General features: G+C 42.8%; 2 protein-coding genes across 4 annotated transcripts in view; one reads left to right on the forward strand and one right to left on the reverse strand.

Moving 5' to 3' along the window:
- Window positions 1-445: 445 nt before the first annotated feature.
- The window catches only part of SIPA1L2 (signal induced proliferation associated 1 like 2), a 246,090-nt gene continuing 227,107 nt past the window's right edge, over window positions 446-19,428 (forward strand). For all 3 annotated transcript variants that reach the window (XM_087776144.1, XM_087776142.1, XM_087776143.1), the window contains exon 1: window positions 446-560. The gene's annotated coding sequence lies outside the window, so the exon portion shown is untranslated. The remainder of the gene's footprint in view (window positions 561-19,428) is intronic.
- On the reverse strand, window positions 13,653-16,244 carry MAP10 (microtubule associated protein 10). Its single transcript, XM_009471247.2, has one exon. The coding sequence runs from the start codon at window positions 16,239-16,241 to the stop codon at window positions 13,815-13,817; it is 2,427 nt and encodes an 808-aa protein (XP_009469522.2). The 5' UTR covers window positions 16,242-16,244; the 3' UTR covers window positions 13,653-13,814.

Consider the following 19,428-nt stretch of genomic DNA (forward strand, 5'->3'; position numbering starts at 1 on the left):
GTAGAGAGAGGCGTTCTCTGAGATTGTCACAGATTCTCAGTAAGGTTCTTTATACCACTCTGGGAAACCTTTTCTGTTTCCAGGCTGGGCTCCAAGGCTACATGTATAATAGTAAATACAGCAGGCCGAGATCTATCTTCCAGCCCATCATCAAGTGGCAGAGTCGTGATCATTTCAATATCGTCACATTGTTTTTCTTCTAGACAGAGACGGTCTTATCTGGTGTGTTTCCTGGGAACTGCCCCTAGCCCATGCTGTCCCCCAAACCAAGCCTGCACATGTGGGACGGGGTTGCTGGGTGCAACGAAAGCCCAGCTGGTGAGATGCAGGCTGTTAAACAGCATGGTTGTTCATTTACCAGGGCATAAGTCTGTGCTCTGACCCTGCTTAGTTTATTATTTTCAATGTAACCTAAGTGCTACGTCCCTGTAAGCATTTGAATTTCTTTCTGATTTGGGTTCTCCTGTTGCCAGCAAGAGCCCAGTGCCTGATGCTTCACAGATGGTGATAATCCTCTTCCTGATTACACCTGGAACGAAACTTCTTCCTAAGCACTGATGGTGAGAAATCTGTACCGTAAGTCACTTCCAGCCTACACAGAAATGCAATTTCTACTTCGTGGAAATGTAACTTCTATTGTGACTCATGTAAATACTTACTTCTGTTTAGAGCATCTTGAACCACTTGTCTTGTTAGTGTAGTTTTGTAACAGTTGAGTCATCCTGTTAAGGCAAAGTTGTTCAGGGGTTTGCATGAGTCTGATCATACTGCTATGGTTCAATGCTAACATTATTAAGTTTCTGTGTGTTCTGGTGGGTCTACCTTAACAGTGAGTAAAGATGAGTACGGAACATAAAGGATTTCTTTAGTCTCGCTTTAAAGCCTTTTATTTTTGCTATTCAGCTGCACTTTGATCTATTAGAGTTTTGGTTGCTTATAGACATAAGCTACTGAGGTATGTTGTGTGCCTTTACTCATAATTTGTTTTTCTGGACAGACTGTCCTTACTACTGATTACCTGCACGTTGCCTGACTGTTTTCCTTTTGAAATCCAAGAGGAAAAATGCTGTAACAAATAATCACATAAACATCCTGTAAGTGCTTGGAAGTTAACAAGGAAATGAGTAATAGCCAGCATAGATTTGTCAAGAACAAATTGTATCAGACTAATCTATTTTTTTTCTATGACCGTGTAACAGACTGTTTGGATAGGGGAGAATCAATAGATGTCACAAGTCCTGACATTAGGATGCTCTGACATTCCTGCAGATAAGCTGGGGAACATGCTCTGGATGTGAAATTTCTCATGTGGTTGGTTTTGTGTTCTCAGTGTATAGTTCTCCATGGGTCACTGCCAAAGTGGAAATAAGTAGTAGTGAGGCATTGTAAGGGTCTGTTATGACTCTAGGCATACTCAATATCTTCATTAACAGCTAATTGATAAAAGAGGAAGGATGTGTATTACACTTGTAGATAACAGTAAATAGGGAGAGACTGAAAGGTGTGTGAGGTAGTTCTTCCTATCTACTAGGTCCTAGGGAAACTTCCACTGGAATGACCGTGTATAGCATAGGGTGCTGTATTGCAAGGAAGATGTGTACGGCTATAATGGGAAAACAACAAGAATGACCAGTGGCCTGTGAGAGAAGGCTGAAAGAGCTGTGGTTGCTCAGTCCAGAGAAAAAACAAGAGGAAAGGCAAGTCTTAAGTACACAGAAAGCTCCCTTAACAAGGAAGGGAATAACTTGGTGTCTCTGTCTGTAGTGTATAAGATGGGAAATAATGGACTTAAATTGTATCAGGGGACACTGAGGTTTGACACTGGGAAAAACTTTTAACATTCAGGATAATTAAGCGCTGGAACATGTTGCCTGGGGAAGATGCATGATCTCTCTTACTGGGTTTTTAAAAAAATGAGCTAGACAAAAATCTGTCAGGGATGATGTAGTTACAAGTTTATTTTTGCCTAAGGGCAAGGGGATGGATTAGATGAAGTCTTGAGTCCTTCAGGCGCTGTTGCCTGTAGTTCTGTGTGTCACTGCTGAATTCAGCACTTCCATATTCATGTCTAAAAGCTGGCTGAATATGTAGGGAACCTGAGTTTTCACTCAGACCTCTCCCCTGTGGTCTTCTCTAATCCATAAAATGAAGCCCAGAAGGGGTAGATCTAATTAATGTTCTAGTTTAGAGGCACAAGATTTAGGGAGGTAAGAGATAACAGAAGCTTGGGTGAGAAATGTCTTGCCTTCCCAGTGATGTCCTGACAAGTGTACAGAGTTCACTCTTGTTATGCTCCCAAATGGCCCATCTATGATTGCATTAGCACAAAGTATCACCATCTGAGAAGAGCTCACATGCAGAATTCATTGAATTAAAATTTAAGGCAATAAATGAAGGCTTATAATGTATTGGCAACCTTATCAGTAGCAATATTGCCAGCATATTAGTGACTATGATGGATTGACTACTGGGGAATTCATTAAATTTACAAGAGTCTCCACAAATTATTCCAATGGCTAAAATACTAAATGCTGCCCTTGGGAGCACTTTGGCCATTTAGTTTCCAAGCAGAGCTTACTCTGAGAACAGGATTATGCTACTGATGTTTGCTTGAATTTGGGAGTAGAGTCAATTTATGTTAGGGTTTTTCAACACTGAGAGTAGTTTCTGTTTGTACAAAGCTTGCTGCCTTACTAAACATAGGGTCTGTGAGAAATAATTTTATGAGTGAAAAATACATTACTTAACACAAAGTGCCCAAAAAGCATAACTATAAAAAATAACCAATATTATACTTCTGCAATAAAGCTTAATCTAAAGGCTGTGTTGTTTTGGTTGCGTGGAGGATGGCAGTGATTTCTGTCTGCGCAGTCACCTTTGATAAAAGAGGAAAATTGCTGAAACTTTAAAATGGATCTATAGAAATCCTCTACTTTCCTTCTTAAGCTGATGGATACTTTAAGGTTAATGGTTAATGTTGCAAAGTCAAGTGTATCCACATATTTGTGAATGTGCACTGGAGAAATTCTCCAGAGATTGAGATGACAACTCTCTTCAGCAGTGTGGGTCTGTGGAATGGTTCTTGAATGAACTCAAAGTGCAGTGGATCACAATCTGGATTTAATTTTCTTATTTGTAAATTTTGATTCTGGTTTAGACAACTGGAGATTGGTTGAAGCAGAAGAGACCTTGTCCAGGTGCTGTGATTGTATCACAAATTGGTTTCTTGACTACAAAATTGAGATCTGTAATAACTTTCATGGGTCAGTAGCTGCAGGGTCGATTTCTTTAATGGAACTAGAACTATTATTCAACTGTAATGTAGAAAAGATGAAGCATTTTTGGATGAGGTGACTGATATTTTTTGGACAGACCCTTAGTGTTACATACTAAATATTAAAGAAAACAATCATAGCAATAAGAGTTATCAATGGCTGAGAGAGGACAGGAAATCTAAGGCCTTTTCATCTAGTATAGGAACATATTTCATAGCTAAAAGACTGTGAATCTGCCCTTGCTACCCCATTAATAATCTCTTTCTTTTGAAACTTGCCGATGGGCTGGTTTTCTTCTGGGACCCTGAAGACCACCACCTGAATCATTGTCTGATAGTAAGGTGAGCGTTGGGGTAGGAGAGAAGAAGTTTTCTCCCACTTCTGAGTTTTGTTTCACAGCTCCAGGTAAACCCGAACACAGTTGCAGTGCTAGCTGGCATAGCCTTATTGTTGGAATGCAGCTTTTCAGTTGGGCTTTTCTTTTTATCTTGCACAAGATGCAACCCTGGCTTGTCAAACCTGGGAAGATTGACTCATCTATTGTATTGCCCTGTTCTCAGTAAATTGCAGTGCAATTCCCAATTTACCTGCCATATGGCCAGTTCTTCTTAAAAATCCAACTGCATAAGCAATTTGTGCCCAAGAACACGGGACAGGAGCACATTACTTACAAAGTATGTAATCAAGCAGTGTGATCCAACCCATTAACTGGGTGACATCCTTCTCTTTATTTGGACAGTTTACTGGCTCTGGGGTTTCAAGTGGGAGCTGTCACTTAACACTTGCTGATAATAAAACGTAATTGAAATTTCATTCCTGTACCAGCAAAGTGCCAGGTCACCAGATGGTTCCTAATTGTTACGTCCACATATTCTGTGCTGGATAGCAGCAGATGTTGTCTGTGCTCTTACCGGGACAATTGCTACATGTACTTTGCAAATTTTTAATATGCATATCTTATTGTTTAAATAATGTAAAAAGAATTGCTTCAATATTTACTAAACAGTGTAAAGTAATAAACTTCCTCAGGCAATTCTTAAAATTGGGGGTTTTTTTGTTGTTTTGTTTTCTAAATCATCAATAAGACGCTAGCAGCTTTTTAACCACAATAAACTAGTGAGTTCCTACTCAAAAATGAGAATTTCTGAGATTGTAAAAGCTGTGATCCAATCAGGGAGGTAATTCAAGTCACACTGTCTCAGCATATCAGTATGGGCAATGTAAGTAACACTTACCCTGAGGCAAATGCCTTACAGGATGCAGGATGGGATACCCCAATTGGGTAGATGTTAACAGGACAAACAAATGGAGAAAACCTACCTACCATTGCAGGTTTATGAAAGGCAAGAAAGGATACATACTGTGAGGATGTGCATAAACACACTTTACTTCTCAAACTCTTGCTTAGGACCTTTTGGGCCAGGAAATACAGTCACCGTGCTGTGCTTAGAAAAAGCGTGTGTCATGAGCTTGCTCCTTGCAGCGGGTCAGGCCTACTCATGGCAGAAAAGGCGGATGATCACTGAAGCCATTAAAGCTGCAAGCATGGGTTGGACTCCGCTTCCCTGCCTGCCTGTGTCCCTGGAGGTCTTTTTTGGCCATGCACAGGAAGAAATAGTAGCTTGGCCTTTGCCTCGTAGCTGGTTCTGTGACTGCATGTGGGAATGAAGCAGTAGGAGGTAAAGTTGCTGCAGAGGATTCTTGTAAGAGCAGGAATCTGGCCTGCTCTGAGTAAATGGCAAGAGGGAGCTTTCATGCAGAAATGGACATAACTACCTACGTCTCTTCAGGAGTAACACGCGTGATACTGAATGACAGAACCAGCTGCCTACTTAGACATAGGAACTGAGGTCAATCACAAAGACAGCTTTTGGAAAACCGAGTGTAATAATACATGATACGGTGCCTGAGGGATTTCCTGACCACTTGCACAACTGGGGATGGGAGGTTTCCTAGCTGATGCATTTGAGCATCAAGAGACGTTTTTGCACTTACCCTCCAGATGTGCTTAAAAGTCTTGTTCCTGTTCCCCAACAGCTGTCAGGAGGATGAGGAAAAAAGAGAGAACAAGTAATCCCTGTCACCACTGGTGGCTTTATAGCAATTTCTAAACTTCAAGTGGCAGGGCTTTCCTCTTTGCTTCTTCTGTTGTTTTTGCTTTACTCTGTTGTCTTTAATTGGGGTGGTGAAGGGTGTTTGGTGGTGTGTATACTGCTCATTTTCAACTCTTTGTCCGGGACAACTCCCAAACTGAAGACAAAGAGAAAAGATCAGCAAGTTGTGGTGTCTTGTGCAGGGATGGGCTATTACTCATTTTAAGAGCCCAACCCAAGCTGTCATTTCTGATATATAAGTAATTTTTATCCAGCGTGTCTTAAAAGACAAACTCTTCCTTGTGCAATCTGGAAGGTAACTGAGAGACCAGTTCAGATGCTTAAGTTAGCCAGGGGAGAAGCAAATAAACTAGGGTCCCTCCAAGAGGGACTCATCCCTAAAACTTCCTCCCTCCTTCCTGTTCTTGGCTGTCTTCATTTTAATGTCCTGCAGGTCAAAATGCAAGGCCTGTGGGGCTGTCCCAGAAAGGCATACTTTCTTTGACCTGGAGTGCAGGGAGCAAATTCCTGTTGTTAGTATTGCATCAGGACAGCTTTATTCTGCTTTATGCTGTACATCTGATCCATAACTTTGGTATTTACTCCAGTTGCGGAACTGTTGGCAGACCTGTGTGAGATGGCCCCAGTAAAAGCAGGACTGCTGGGATCTACACTATTGCTAAACTCAAACCAAAACAAAATGCGTATCTTCACAGTTCTTCCTATTGAGATCAGAAGTAGAAGTAATAAATACAGTGAAGGAAGCTGTTCTCAAATTATTTGGGATGTTAAGTGGAATGGGAAAGTGCTTCAAAATATTTCTCAAATGGTTTCTGTAAACATTCCTTGAATAGCTTTCCTGTGCCTAGGTTTGGTGCATGTTTAAGAAGACAAGGGCACTTTCTAGAAAACTAGGTTTTGTCTTCCCTTTGGTTTGTTAGAAATCTCATAGAGGCTGGGGAAAGAGAATTTCAGTTCCATTTTAAGACTTCAAAAGAAGCCATAAAGTTTCAGAGGAACATCTGGAACTTAGCCCCCAGCTTTTCACCAAGCTGCTCTAAGTTTGCCCATGACTCATTGTTCTGGACATAGAAATGCAATGCCAGCAGCAGACATGGGACATTTCTTTGGCTGACTCCTGTACTGATACAAGGTTTCAGAAAAACAGAAAGGAAATTTCAGTTAGGACTCTGTTGCTGTTAGTGCTTTCCTTGATGCAGCCCTTGACTGTATCAACCCAAACTAAATTCACGTGGCATGTGTGTAATTTGACAGAATTTAATCAACAGCTAAAAATTTGAAATAGTATGCAGTTAAAAAGTGGTGTTGTAACAGTGATGAATACCATGGAAGCAGTAGGTTGGTGAATTGAAAATGAACCAAATTTCCTGTTGATAAAAGGTTTTGGTAACAGTGAATCTGCTCCAATATTTTGTTATTAAACATGGGTATATAGGGAATGTACGGAAGTACCTTGCTTTCTGGGGTCTTGCCTTTCTGTTGAAGGAGCCTGGACAACTGGTTAGATGCTTGTTTTGAAGAAACCCTATGCATCTATTCCACTTCACAAATAAAACCGCACAATGCTCGGTGGGCTGTAAAGTAGCATTACAGGAGCAGTCGGAGATGAGAGACCTGCAACAATCAAAAGGCTGATGATAATTGTGTTTCAGAAGAGTACAGCAATGGCTATGAATTATGGCTATGAATCAGAAACGAGATTTTCTTACATACAATAATTCTATTGTTGAGTCTTGTTAGAGTTAACGGATAAGAAAAATGAAACCGCAGCCCATGGTATATCAGAGCTTCCCTTATATTGTGTTCTAGGTTAGCAAGGTTTGACTGTGTTTCCTGAAGAGTTTCCTTCACTACATATGCCATTCAATTTCGATCAGCATTATCATTACTATAGTTGTATCCCAGTGTTGACACCAGCAGTCAGGAGTAAGCAGATGAAATGTCAAGGACTGCAGTGTAGAGAAGGTCAGCCCATGATCTGGTGGTTTCTGTCCTGAATTCTATGTCTGGCATGTTCCTGTGGGCAAGAACTCTAAGCAATACAGCTACCCACTGGCAGAAGGAGCAGGACTGAGGTGAAGGAAGGAAACACAGATGTATAGCAATTTCCAGATTTTTAAAATTTTTTAGGAGAATGGAAGAAGCTTGAGTTACACAGAAATGGGGACAGAGTAGGAAACGAAGGTGCGTGGAAGCAGGAAGGGGATAAACCATGCAGAGCCCAGCAGACACTGGGCAGAGATTCAGTTTGATATCAAAGACGAGCACAAGCCAGTGAAGGTGTCTGAGAAGTGTTTGAAGATTTTTTTGCATGATAAGTATGGGCAAGCTGAGTTTTAGAGATGGCATGACATATGTGATGAGAAGCTGGAACAGGCAAGGCATCAAGGTGAAAGGAACAGGATTTGGCGGGGAGGGGCTGAAGTAAGGTTCTGGATATACTGTGAGGAATAACAGGCAGGACTGCATGGTGGCATTGAAATTTAGGGGAGAGTCAAAGGTTATGTACTTTTAGTACATAAGGGTAAGGGACAGGAAAAATACCAAATCTGCCAACCATTAAAGACAAGAGAAAAAGAGCTGGAATTTCCTTGACACCAAGGGAGTTTCTTTCAATCACAATACCATTAAACTTTCCAAATGGCTCTGAAAATATTTATTGAAGCATGACTTATCTTCTTTCAAAAACATTTTTGTATTCCAAGAGACAATACTGTTAGAGCCCTCTGCATGGGTTTCCATTCTGCCACCTTTTTTTGAGGTGACTAATTCCCATGGAATTTCAGGGGATTTGACCATGTAAATAACTTTACTTCCTTTTGAAAACCTGCTACCTTCTGTTAATGGATACGTAGAGACCCAAGTTCTTACCTGATTTAGCTCAGATACTGCAATGTATGAAGGAAGTGTACTAGGCTATCACGCAAAATGTTTGAAAAACGTCTGATTAGAATAAATATATATAATAGACATCTGAAGTTTTTTTACTTAACATTTTAGGTTTTGTGTTGTTTTTTTTTTTTTTACTGTAACTGAATCAATCTTTAAATGTTAATTTAGTTAGGAGTAATGTGTATCTCAGATGTTATTTAAACATTTCCTCATCCAAGCCATGTTATTTTAAACAATTGGTAAGTGAATCACTTGCAGAGGTCTCTGCAGCACTGAAGATTAATACTGTTTTCTCCAGCATGAGACATTCAAATTCATCCTCTAGAAACCAATAGAGAACACTGACTACCCTCCTGGGAAAATGCAAGCAATTCCGTAAAGTCAGGGGAGGTTTGTATTACAATTGTCATCTAAAATTCAGACAAGTGAAATCATAAAAGCCAAAACAAAACAGAAACAGTTTAATACAGGTGAATGTCAATGCCAAACAAGAAAAAGGCAGTGAAGCTGCAACTCATCTGGGTGACTTCAGCATAACAGAACTGCATACATACAAGGAATTTAAAATGAGGGAAGAATCTGAATGTGAACAAAACCGAAATTAAAAATCAAACTGTATACTGACTAAAAGGGAGGATGGAAAATGCAAGCAGCTAGCTGGTAGCAAACCTGAGCTATAGCAGATGTGATTGCCATTAGCTCTATATGTATGTTAAATTAAAGCCAGCATCCGTTCTCACAGAGATGGCCTCAGTCATCTGAAAAGAAAGGTTAATTTGGAAATAAAAACTTTAGAAAAGGATTAAAAGCAGCGTTTGGGAGAGGTGGAGAAACCTGATGTCTGATAACCACGGGCCAATGTTCACAGTCCTGGATGGTCATTCTACAGCTCTGAATGAGCGGTGTTACATTTCACAGGAGCTGGTGAAGATCCTGCATGTAAAAGTCAACAAAACCTTTTAAGGATGTGAATGTAAGGTTCAATGATTTGACTTATTTCTAGACAATCAAAAGCTGAGCAAGCAGTAAAGTAGATCCTGGTGACGAATGCTGAGAAAAGGAACGCAAAGTCCCAAAGATTTCCAAATAATGACTAGCATTTAACTCTGAGCAGCACTTACACAAAGAGAAACAAAATGATTACAATAGCAGGCATCTGGAATTCCAGCAGGAATACTGGAACCTAGAAAAATGGAAGTAGTAAGAATGAGTAACTCAGTCAAAAAATTCAGTCGTACAGTTACCAAGGCTGGATGTAATTTCAGAAAACTGAGGAGAAGGACTTCCAAAATGATGAAGGGATTACAAACTGTAAAATAGGTGGTAGGAATTATCATCAGAGAAATGACAAACAGAAAAGAAACTGTGTCATCTAATCAGAGTGCTGAGAGCTGAGGAATAAAAAATGAAGTGGAGGAAACATGCCTGCCTGGGACTTCTTAAAAATGTTCCTAGTTACTGACTGAGTAATAAGACTGATCACAACTACCTAACAGCAGGAAAATGTTACAGTAGAAGAGGTAAAGTGACCCAAACTGTCAGTACTTGGTATCCTGCTCTTCCCATCGCACCGTCAGTTATATAGTACTGGCTATCTAAATTTATTTTAATAAATAGTATGCTGAAATAACTGTTTAAAAGACAGTCATAGCAAACTTGGTTTAGGGTCATAAATTCTGAAAAGAATTAATCTGTATATCTAAGAGTTTATTTCTTGGTTTGCGACTTGTGATGAAACATTAAGTTCAATTTTATTTGAGCTGCTTTAACCATCCTTATCTTAAGCAATAAAACTATGGTTTTGAACACCCATCTACCTTATTTCTAGAACATCATGCAGATTTAAAGCAAAGATCCGTTGCTAAAGTAACAAGTCAAAAGTAAGAAGCTAGATGGCTTTGTTTAGTGAGGATCTAGAATAAACTTAGGTAATTACTTCTCACATTTTAATTTCACTGTAACAAAGTTTAAAGGGTAACTAACAACAATGTAAAACTTGCATTTGAAGTAACTATAGTTACTGCTTAACAGTGTGGAGCAAGGAAATTTTTAGAGTTAATGAGTCAATGAGTTCAAAACGAAAATGACAGCAAATTCAGTCAAAATATGATTATATATGAAATCTCCGAGGGCTATGGGAAATTAGAAAATAGGGAGCTTTTAGTAAATATTTTGGGTTTGTGACGCCTTGCATTGTGACTAGCCATTGGCACTGTCAAGCATGTAACAAATCTGCAACAGAGACCCGTGTTTGTGGGGATTGCTCAACCTTCAGTAACGACTGAAAGCTCTTACAAGCAGATGGCTGGGGGACTGTAAGAAACCATTTTGGTTTTATATCAGTCTCCCGGTGGATAAGGGCCCAAACTGTAGTGAGTACTAATTAATAATCTTTCCAGGAACTGTGACAAAGAACCATGGATTGAACGCATGTAGAAAATGTAGCTATTCTTGCTCAAAAAGCTGAGTTTTCAAATCAGGGTTTTCATGTGTAGTGGGACAAGATTTGATTCTTCATCTGTCTTCTCTTTTTCTAGTCTGTGAAACAGTCCTTAGGGAACAGTTTTAGTTGAGATCTTTCTAGGAAAGTAGTTTTCCAATGCGTTGGCTTTCTTAGGACTGAATCAGAGAAGTAGTACAGAGCTACCAGAGAGAGTACTGACACTTCTCCTGCTACTTCACTTGGACACCCCACCTCTACCACTATGGTTCTGCTTCTTGGGATGCTTACAGGGTATCTGAAAAACAGGCACGTATTCTGAAGTATCTATGCTACTTTTGGGAAGGCTGTGCAAGAACTGCGGGGGATATGCTACTGTTCTTTGCTTCTCCCAGCATATTGCCATGTCCCCTGCAGAAACATAATACATACAGTTTAGCCCTTACAATTTAGAAATTATGTCTTTAGGAAAAAACGGCGTAATACTTCCATTAAAGTTGAGAAATCTCTTATTAAACCTCTGACGTTAACAACTTCATCACAGGGGTACAGGATGCAAGTTATAATGACAAAATCGGCTAGCTAGTATAATGTAGTTGAGCGTAGATTATTATAGGATTTGTACAAAAGGGAATTTGTTGCCGCCTTTTTTTTTAAATTATTTTATACTGATAGTAAATATCTGTTTTGCTCTGCTGGGTTGACATATAGAACCTTCTTGTCATTAGCAGGTACTTCTTGCCAATATATTGGTTTATGAGTTTTCAATGATAAATGAGTGCCATGAAGTTCTTTCACATTTTTCTTGACTGGGAGTTGCTGTTTGAATACTAAGTAAAATTTCATTTACTGTCACATCAACATAGATAATATCTGAAAAGATTATTATCCCAGAGGGTAGAAACTATCTGTTAACCTCTCCGTTCCATAATGACTACCTTGAGTCTATATTTGAAAAGGTAAAACCAAACTAAAAGATGTGAGAATGATGCTGATGTTCTGTTCTTGTGTAATGTCTCCTATTGTCTTCCTAGTATGCATTTTCTGTCATTTTCATCATTCTCCTGATAAAATTATAAATGCTATTACACAGTAAACATTAGAAATGTTATCCCAAACAAAATTAGCTGAAAAGAGATTAGTTTCATTATTTAAACAAAAGAAATATTGTTCCTACCATATTCGCTTCTGGAAATTGAAAAGTGAGGATGGGATAGGGGATAGAAACAGGACTGGGAATTTGCCCTTGAGTTTCAACCCATTTGCGGTTGAAAATAAACTTTATTTTTAAAATATTTTTTTTTTAAATAATGATCTTCAAATCATGGACTCTTAGCATTAGTAACTCATTTAAATAGCCACACAGTAAAAGTGGTTGGGCAGCATTGTATTTTAATGACAGTTCTGCCCATGAGAACTGCAAGATTTTATTCCATTAATAAAATCAGAAATAGTCGGAATGCGTGTGCACCAAAGACGACCATGGCATTAGAATAAAAAAAGGAAAAAATACATTTTGGTCTGGAATGGAGCTGATGAAACAGAGGCACCCTAAATAACATTTAAGAATTGCTCTGGCCAGAGAATCCTTTGATATATGGGTACTTTCAGCTGCTTACCTTTAGATTAAAAATATTAGTAGTGGTGTTCTCAGAAGTCAACACCAGATACTTGAATAATCCTCACAGATGTTAGTACTTTAAATAGGAGAGGTACTGTCATTCCTACAAAATAAACACATAGTAGGATGGAAATAAAAAAATCCCTCCAAGATGTTAAAGTGTAAACACAGGCTCTTGCAGTAAGTACATGGAGAACTACAGTGAGAAATGAAAACGTTGGGGAAAGAAGTCAGATTGTAAATTATAAGGAAAAGGGGAGTTGGTAAGTCTGTCATTTAGCCCTGAGGATCAGTGTCCTAAATGATGAGACTGTTAGGAACGTAAAGCTGGCAAAGGAGACAAACTACTCAAAGAGAGTGGAAGGGGGGGACAACAGAGACCTAAAAACTAAGGCAGGCATTTTGAGCTCTCTTCAGATTCAGGTCAAAGAACCTGAAATTTGTAATGGGCATACAGACTCTAAAAAAACTCAGTGGTTAAACAAAAGACAAGACATTAAGTTCAGTGATCAAACCGGAAGTCATAAAACCAAACCAGAAATCAAAAGCGATCAACAGATAGTTCAACCAGCAGAACAGAAAAGGGGACATGGCAAATTCTTCATTATCTCCAGTCCTTAAATCATGATGTAATACGCTCGTTTGTTCCGAGCTTCTGGACTGTGGGTGCTGACCCCCCGCCTTCCCTAGTGTCAGAGAATGCAATCAGGGAGTTGCGAAGCGTTGAAAATTTACTGCACTCTCCCCTACTCTTTGCACACCCTTAGTCTTCAAGGTCAAGTAACTTCCATCAACCTCTCAAAGCTCTCCCAGATTATATAGATTTACTGTCATCAATAATTCTTAAACTGTTTTATAATAAATTGTGAAAATCTGACTTAAATGAGAAACGTCAGCCTAAGAAACTCTAAAAGGGCTCATCTAGTTCTGGTCACTGTATTTAGTGATAGAGCAGCGAAACAAATACATCATGACAAAAGATTAGCTGATAAAAGTCTGTGCTGTTACTAGCTGTAACTGTATGTTTTAAGTAACTATTTGTAATGAAAATGAAGCATGGAACTATTTTCATGAGGGATGAAAACTTAATGTAATAGGAAGGTATTTTGTACTTGGCTGTTCCTGTAGTATGTTATTACTTCTAGTCTGGACAAGTTTTGTGGGTACTGACTGCATTTGCTGCTTCTGTCTTCATTTCTGTTTTTGACAATAAGTTCTGTTTCTTGTGCTGTTTGGATTACTTCTGTATTAAGATACTGACACTGAAGTCATGCTGTAGGTACCACTTAAGAGAGAGACATTCATTAGAGATTCAAATAGTAGTTTACTTTAAAAATGTCTTAAGTAAATTCACAAACATATTAAATGTGCATGATAAAATCTTAAATTAACTTGTATATATTGCAGCGACATGTAACAGGCCTTATAAACTTTAAATACCGTGTCTTAATCCAGACAGTGAAAACTTGTAATTACACTGTGTATCCCGGAAGTTTGTTTATTACAAGTTCACTGATGCCTTTGTATTGATTAGGAACACATAGTTTTCCCAGAAAATCATCCTCTCTGTCTGACATACTGTTTTCCAGGACACTAAGTTCAAGATCAGATGTGTTAGATGGCAAGTAAGAGCTAACTTGAGTTACTGACTGGCTTTTTCCTGCAGAGGTCTGCCCCTTTCCGATATTCAGATCGGCATCATCTTGTTTACTTCTCAGTGTAGATACTTGTTTAAAATGCTGATCACCCCTGTTCTCTTCCTTATGGATCTGTTGGGCTTCCTGCTCTTCACCTAATAGCCTTGCTCGAATGGAGGCATCATTAATTGAATCAACAGATTCACCGCTAGTTCCCTTGCTGGTTTTCAAGTCGTGGTTTCTCTTCAAAGACTGGACTGGAGATGAAACTGAAGGAACTGGCAGAAGATCTGAAATACTTTCAGCTCTTTGACTTGTCTTTGAAATTCTGGACCTGCTGGATTCCGGCTCTGTATCTGACCAACCTCGCTTAGGGCTTTCAAGCCACAGAGGTTCAGGACTGCTGTCAAGAGCTTCTGAGTCTCTGCCCGTACACTCAGCACTGGTGAAATCTTCTGAATAAACTGTGTTCTCAGGACTAGCGACAAAGTCATCTGAGTATATGAATTCAGAGTTGTTTTCAACACTCCTGCTGGGGCTTAGTTTATGATCACTTGAAACAGACGCATCATCAAGTTCCGTGGTTTTACGGTGGATTAAGCGTATTGTTTCCTCATTACTTCCCTTTGCATTAGCATCTGATGGGAAAGCTGCTGGGAGTTGGGCTTTGGCATACTTTTCCTTGTGAGCAGATTTTAATACAGCTTCCTCCAGTAAGGGGGCTGTAGTTACTTTGCATGGACGTTCCTTGCTTGCAATTTCATCATTCTTCAATAGACGTGCAACAGCCTGTTTCTGCAAGTCAGGAGACACATCTCCTGTCATGGAAACGTACTCTGTGAGAGCACTGTTTTGTAATGAAGTCTCAACAGTTTTATCAAACTGATTATTCTGCTTTGAACTCTCTCCCTTACTACAATGCCTGCAAGAAACCACATCCTGTTCTCCAGCATTTCTGAGCAGCTTTCTTTTGGATAAATGGCTTCTCTCCTTCAGCATCTCCATTTGCTTTTTTCTGTACTGCTCTCTCCTTTCATGAATTATCAGCTTATCAGGATTGGTCTGCTGCAGCCATAGCCTCAGTGTATTTGTCAGCCCGTACAACAGCTTCCTTCTGGGAGGTCTGTTTTCCTTGGTTTTGCAGTTCCTTTCAGGGCCCGTCTCTCCCTGGGGTACAGCTTTGTTAGGGCCTCCCCCAGCCCGAGAAGACCCTGGTGAGGTGGCCTCTTGCCGGCCGTGCTTGAATCGAGGGCTGGCAGCTCCGCTGCTCCCACCTGGCCCCGCAGGTGCCCCTGCAGGCTTGAGGGCAGAGGAGCGGCTGGGGCTGGGGGGCCGTGAGGCCACGCCACCCCCCGCCGGGGCCTTGTAGAGCCAGGCCAGATGGGGGTGGGCAGCAGCAGGCGTAGCGCTCTGGGCGAGCACCGACAGCTCTGCCAGCAAGGCGCTGAGTAGCGGCAGCTGCCCCAGGGTGCTGTGGAGCTGTCGAGGGCTGGTGGGGTGCAGCAACGAGGGCCCAGCACTGGGACGCGGGGGGCTCTGGCCCGTGTCTTGCTCCTGCGGTCTCCAGGCCTCGACACGCTCCCACTTCCCCGCCGCCCCTGGCGGCAGACGAGGCTCAGCAGGCTCGCGGCTGTAGTAGAGCACGGGAGGGCAAAAGATGTTGCCCTCCAGCTCCTCACCACCCTCCTCCTCCTCCTCCTCCTCCTCCTCCTCCTCCTCCTCCTCGCCCCCCGGCGCAGGGGAGGCGGCAGGCGGCGTGGCAGCGCCGGGGCTGGCGGGGCTCGGCGGCTCCTCACCGGCCTCCAGGCTGGTGAGGCGGTAGCCCAGGACCAGATCCCCGACGGGGCGGCCCGCGGAGTCCCGCAGCGGGAAGCAGCCGCGGCGGCCGCAGGAGGCAGGCGCCCCGGGCCGCTGCAGCAGCTCGGCGGCGGCGGGGGCCAGGGAGACGCCGCAGCTGCCGAGGAGGCGGGGGGGCCCCGGGGCGAGCCCGGCGGGCAGCGCCAAGAGCAGGGCGCGGAGCGGCCGCCGGCGGAGCGCGGCGCAGAGCGAGCCCCGGCGCCAGCGGAAGAGGCACCGCTTGCCGCGGCCGAAGGGGAAGGCTCGCCCCGGCCGCAGGGGCGGCGCGGCGGCGGCGGGGCGCAGCAGGAGGGTGGGGAAGTCCAGGAGGCGCAGCGCCACGGCCGGGCGCAGCGCGGGGCCCGGCGCCGGCAGCCGCACCGCCTCCACCAGCAGCTCCAGGGCGAACAGCCCCTCCGCCGCCATGGCGGGCGCGGGCCCGGGCCCCGGCGCTCGCGAGACGCGCGCGCACACGAGGGGTGCGAGGTGAGGCCGCCGGCTCTCTCGCGAGAGCAGCGGCGCGGGAGGGCGGCCCGCCGCCTCGGGGAGCCGTTCCCGCGGCACGCGCCTTTGCCAGGCGCCCTGGGAGCTGTAGTCCCCGCCGGGTGGGCGGTGGCGTCCCGGGGCAGGCGCGGGAAGCGCGACCCGGCGCCCGCTGCAGCCCAGGGGCAGCACGGCCCCAGGGACGCTGAGGGCGTCCCGCGGGTGGGGAGATGAGCAGAGCTGCGCGGCCTCCTGTGTGCCCCCAGCGGCGGCTCGCGGCAGGCGTGCTGCGGCCTGCCCTCGCCGGAGGCTGCGGTGAGGGGCCGGGTGGGGGGCAGCGGGCGCAGCCGGTGGAAACCGGGTGCTCCCTGGTGTCTGCTCGCAAGCGCCCTGTGTAGCACGGCGGCTGCTGTCGTGGCCCTGCTCTCGGCTCTGAAGGCAGCAGCCGAGGCCCTGGTGGTGTTTTCCCCACTGTGGGTCACGAGTAACTGCCAGAGGGGCAGGGGTGGGGTGGCACGCTGCGCTCCGTCGGTCAGCAGAAGTGCTTGTGCCGGCAGGGAGCGAAAACGGTTAAACTTTTTTCTGCTTCTTTGCGGCCTCTTCCCAACCCAAGAGAAACATCGAGGTCTGTGCCAAGGGCTGTGTGCTGAAGAGTCTCCTCGCAGCTGAGGGCCCGTACATATCCGAGATTTTAAAACCTGTGGTTCTACATTAATTACGTTTTTATAATGTCACCTCTTCATATTTAATGTCTCCGTGTCTGTGATGCCTGAGTGCCTTGGACATCCATCGACAAATTCCTATTTTCTCTCCTGTCTGCATGTAAATTGGGAGTTGCGGTGGACACCCTTGTGGAGAATTTCACTCCTTTCCTCCTGCCTGGCAAAGAGAGTCCCCTTGAGACACCAGAGTCTCCTTGCCACAGGCACAGCAAATACTTGCCGAGCTGGGAAGAAAGTTGTTTTGTTCAATTAGTAAGTTGACTTTAAAACAATGTATCCTAAACTGATGGTGTTCGGTTGAAGTTACAATACACCCTCACCATTTACCACCAAGGAAGTAACTAAAAGAAAGACCAATCCCCTCTCTGGTTGTTTTTTTTATTCCCTCTTTTTTTGCTTTTCCTTCCTCTGCCAAACCACAATCGCATTTTAGAAAAGCAGAAACCAGCGGGAAATGGTTAAAGAATCCAACCCTTCACTGTTGGTCAGGTCCCTTGGTCATTATTATTTAAAGGACACCTTTCATTAGCTGTTATGTCTGAGAAGAGAGTTAAGGAGTTTGACCTCTGAATTGTGACCAGGGCTTAAGAAGTAAATAATTAAGTTCTCAGTTCCTCCACTGCCTCTATTCTAAGCACATGAGTCTAAGAAAGAGGTACAAGTCCCCTGCCCTCAAGGCTGCCAGTGTTCGGGTGTTGCCATTGTACTGGCATTGTGGCAGACGAAACAAATGGCCAGTCCATTTCGCTGCCAGATTCAGCTCCTACCATCAGTCATCTGCTTTTCTTGTGCTTCCTTTTCCTCCAACCCGTTCCCATCTCAGGAGGGCCTGAGTTCTCTGTAAAGGAAAAATAACAAAAGACCCCCTGATACGCTGAAAGTGACAGACGTATTTAACAGTGGTCAAATAGTCGCTCTCAAGATTCCCCGGGAAGACGATGGATAGGCATTTTGCCCATTTTACAGATGGGCATACTGTGACTATGATGTTTAGTCCAAGATTTCTAACCTCTGAATTTTGAAACTTCCAACCTGTGTAGGCAAGAGACGTATCTTTGTGTGTGGTAGCTGCGACTGAAGTTAGGAGGTAAATTATGGAGGACCCAAAGCCTTGTTTGAAAATGCTGAGCCTCTGCACTCCCAACTGAAATTTTCAGTTTCATGTCCGTGAAAATCAGCCCTATTCCTGTATTTCATTCTGCACAGACGATATAAATAAAAATTACTGAATACTTGTGAAAACTATAGGTGTTAATAAGCTGTGTAAGATCAGTCAGCGAGTTAGTGACAGAACAATTATTTAAATAGAAAGAGGTATCGATTTTTAAGTTTGTTCTTGTTGGTGTGTTTTATTAAGTCAATCCTCTGGTCATGAGAGCATATTTCTCTTCAAAATAAGTGGAAAACAACATTTTGTTGTTGAGTTGCAAGTTAGAAAAAAAGACCTTTTTCTTTCCACCAGTCCTAGTTTCTACTAACCACCATTTTAAGGAGACCTGTGATAACGCTTCTTTAGATTGCATGTCACAAAAGAGCGGTTTAGAAAATAGGCGTGCCTCAGAGAGGCAGGGTTATGGGGCCAAGTTTCATTACCTGCTACTGCCCCAAAGACAGCAAGTACGTATTAGGATCTACATTAGTTACATTCAGTAATCTTTTAAAAATAGCTCTGTTTTTTCTCAGTGCAATCTCTTCAGTCCTCCTTTCTTAGAACTTGACTTCAATTCTTCTGTTTTTTTCTAAAAGACTGGAAGACTGAGGAATTTTGCTGACTCAGTGAAGTCTTTCATTGACCTTATCTGTATGTTTGAAGTACTCACATTTCATCTCAAAAAAATTCCAACCCAGACAATTGGTATCATTAGCAGCAACTCAGCAACTTTGGTTCAAATCTATCTTTTGAAGGCTCTGAAATGCCTTCTTTTGCCCTTAATTTCTGTAAAATTTCAGATTTATTGATCTCTCTACACAAAGAGAGCTCTCTATACAGTTGTATACCTGTTTATGGATGGAGAAGTATGACTTAAAAAAAAAGATCTTGAGAAAACATGGATTTTGCTAGATCTGCAATTAAATCTACTTATGCTGGTGTCATTCTAAAGATTGCATTTCGTACGGATCAAATGCTGGAGTAAAGAGCCATTGTTCACCTGCATATAAAATTGCTTTTCTCTGTGCAGAATCTGCAGGGTGATGCTTGGAATTTGTGCAAATATTTAGCCTGGTGGCACTCTGATTCAGAAGGGGGTCAGACAGTCTGCTGGAATATTCAGCTGCAACATAATAGTAGTTCTTAAAATACCCCAGCTTAAAATGCCACCCAGAGAAGACTTATTTAGTCTTTTCTCAGTTGTCTGTTGAGTCAGCCACTTGTGAAAGGGCAATAAACAGACAGAAATTCAGGAATA

Source organism: Nipponia nippon, unplaced genomic scaffold (assembly GCF_047370975.1).
Source record: "Nipponia nippon isolate SJK-2023a ecotype South Korea unplaced genomic scaffold, ASM4737097v1 scaffold_4, whole genome shotgun sequence".
Taxonomy (NCBI): domain Eukaryota; kingdom Metazoa; phylum Chordata; class Aves; order Pelecaniformes; family Threskiornithidae; genus Nipponia; species Nipponia nippon.

Coding starts and splice junctions, on each gene's coding strand:
- MAP10 (XM_009471247.2), bottom strand. CDS start 16,241: ATGGCGGCGGAGGGGCTGTTCGCCCTGGAGCTGCTGGTGGAGGCGGTG.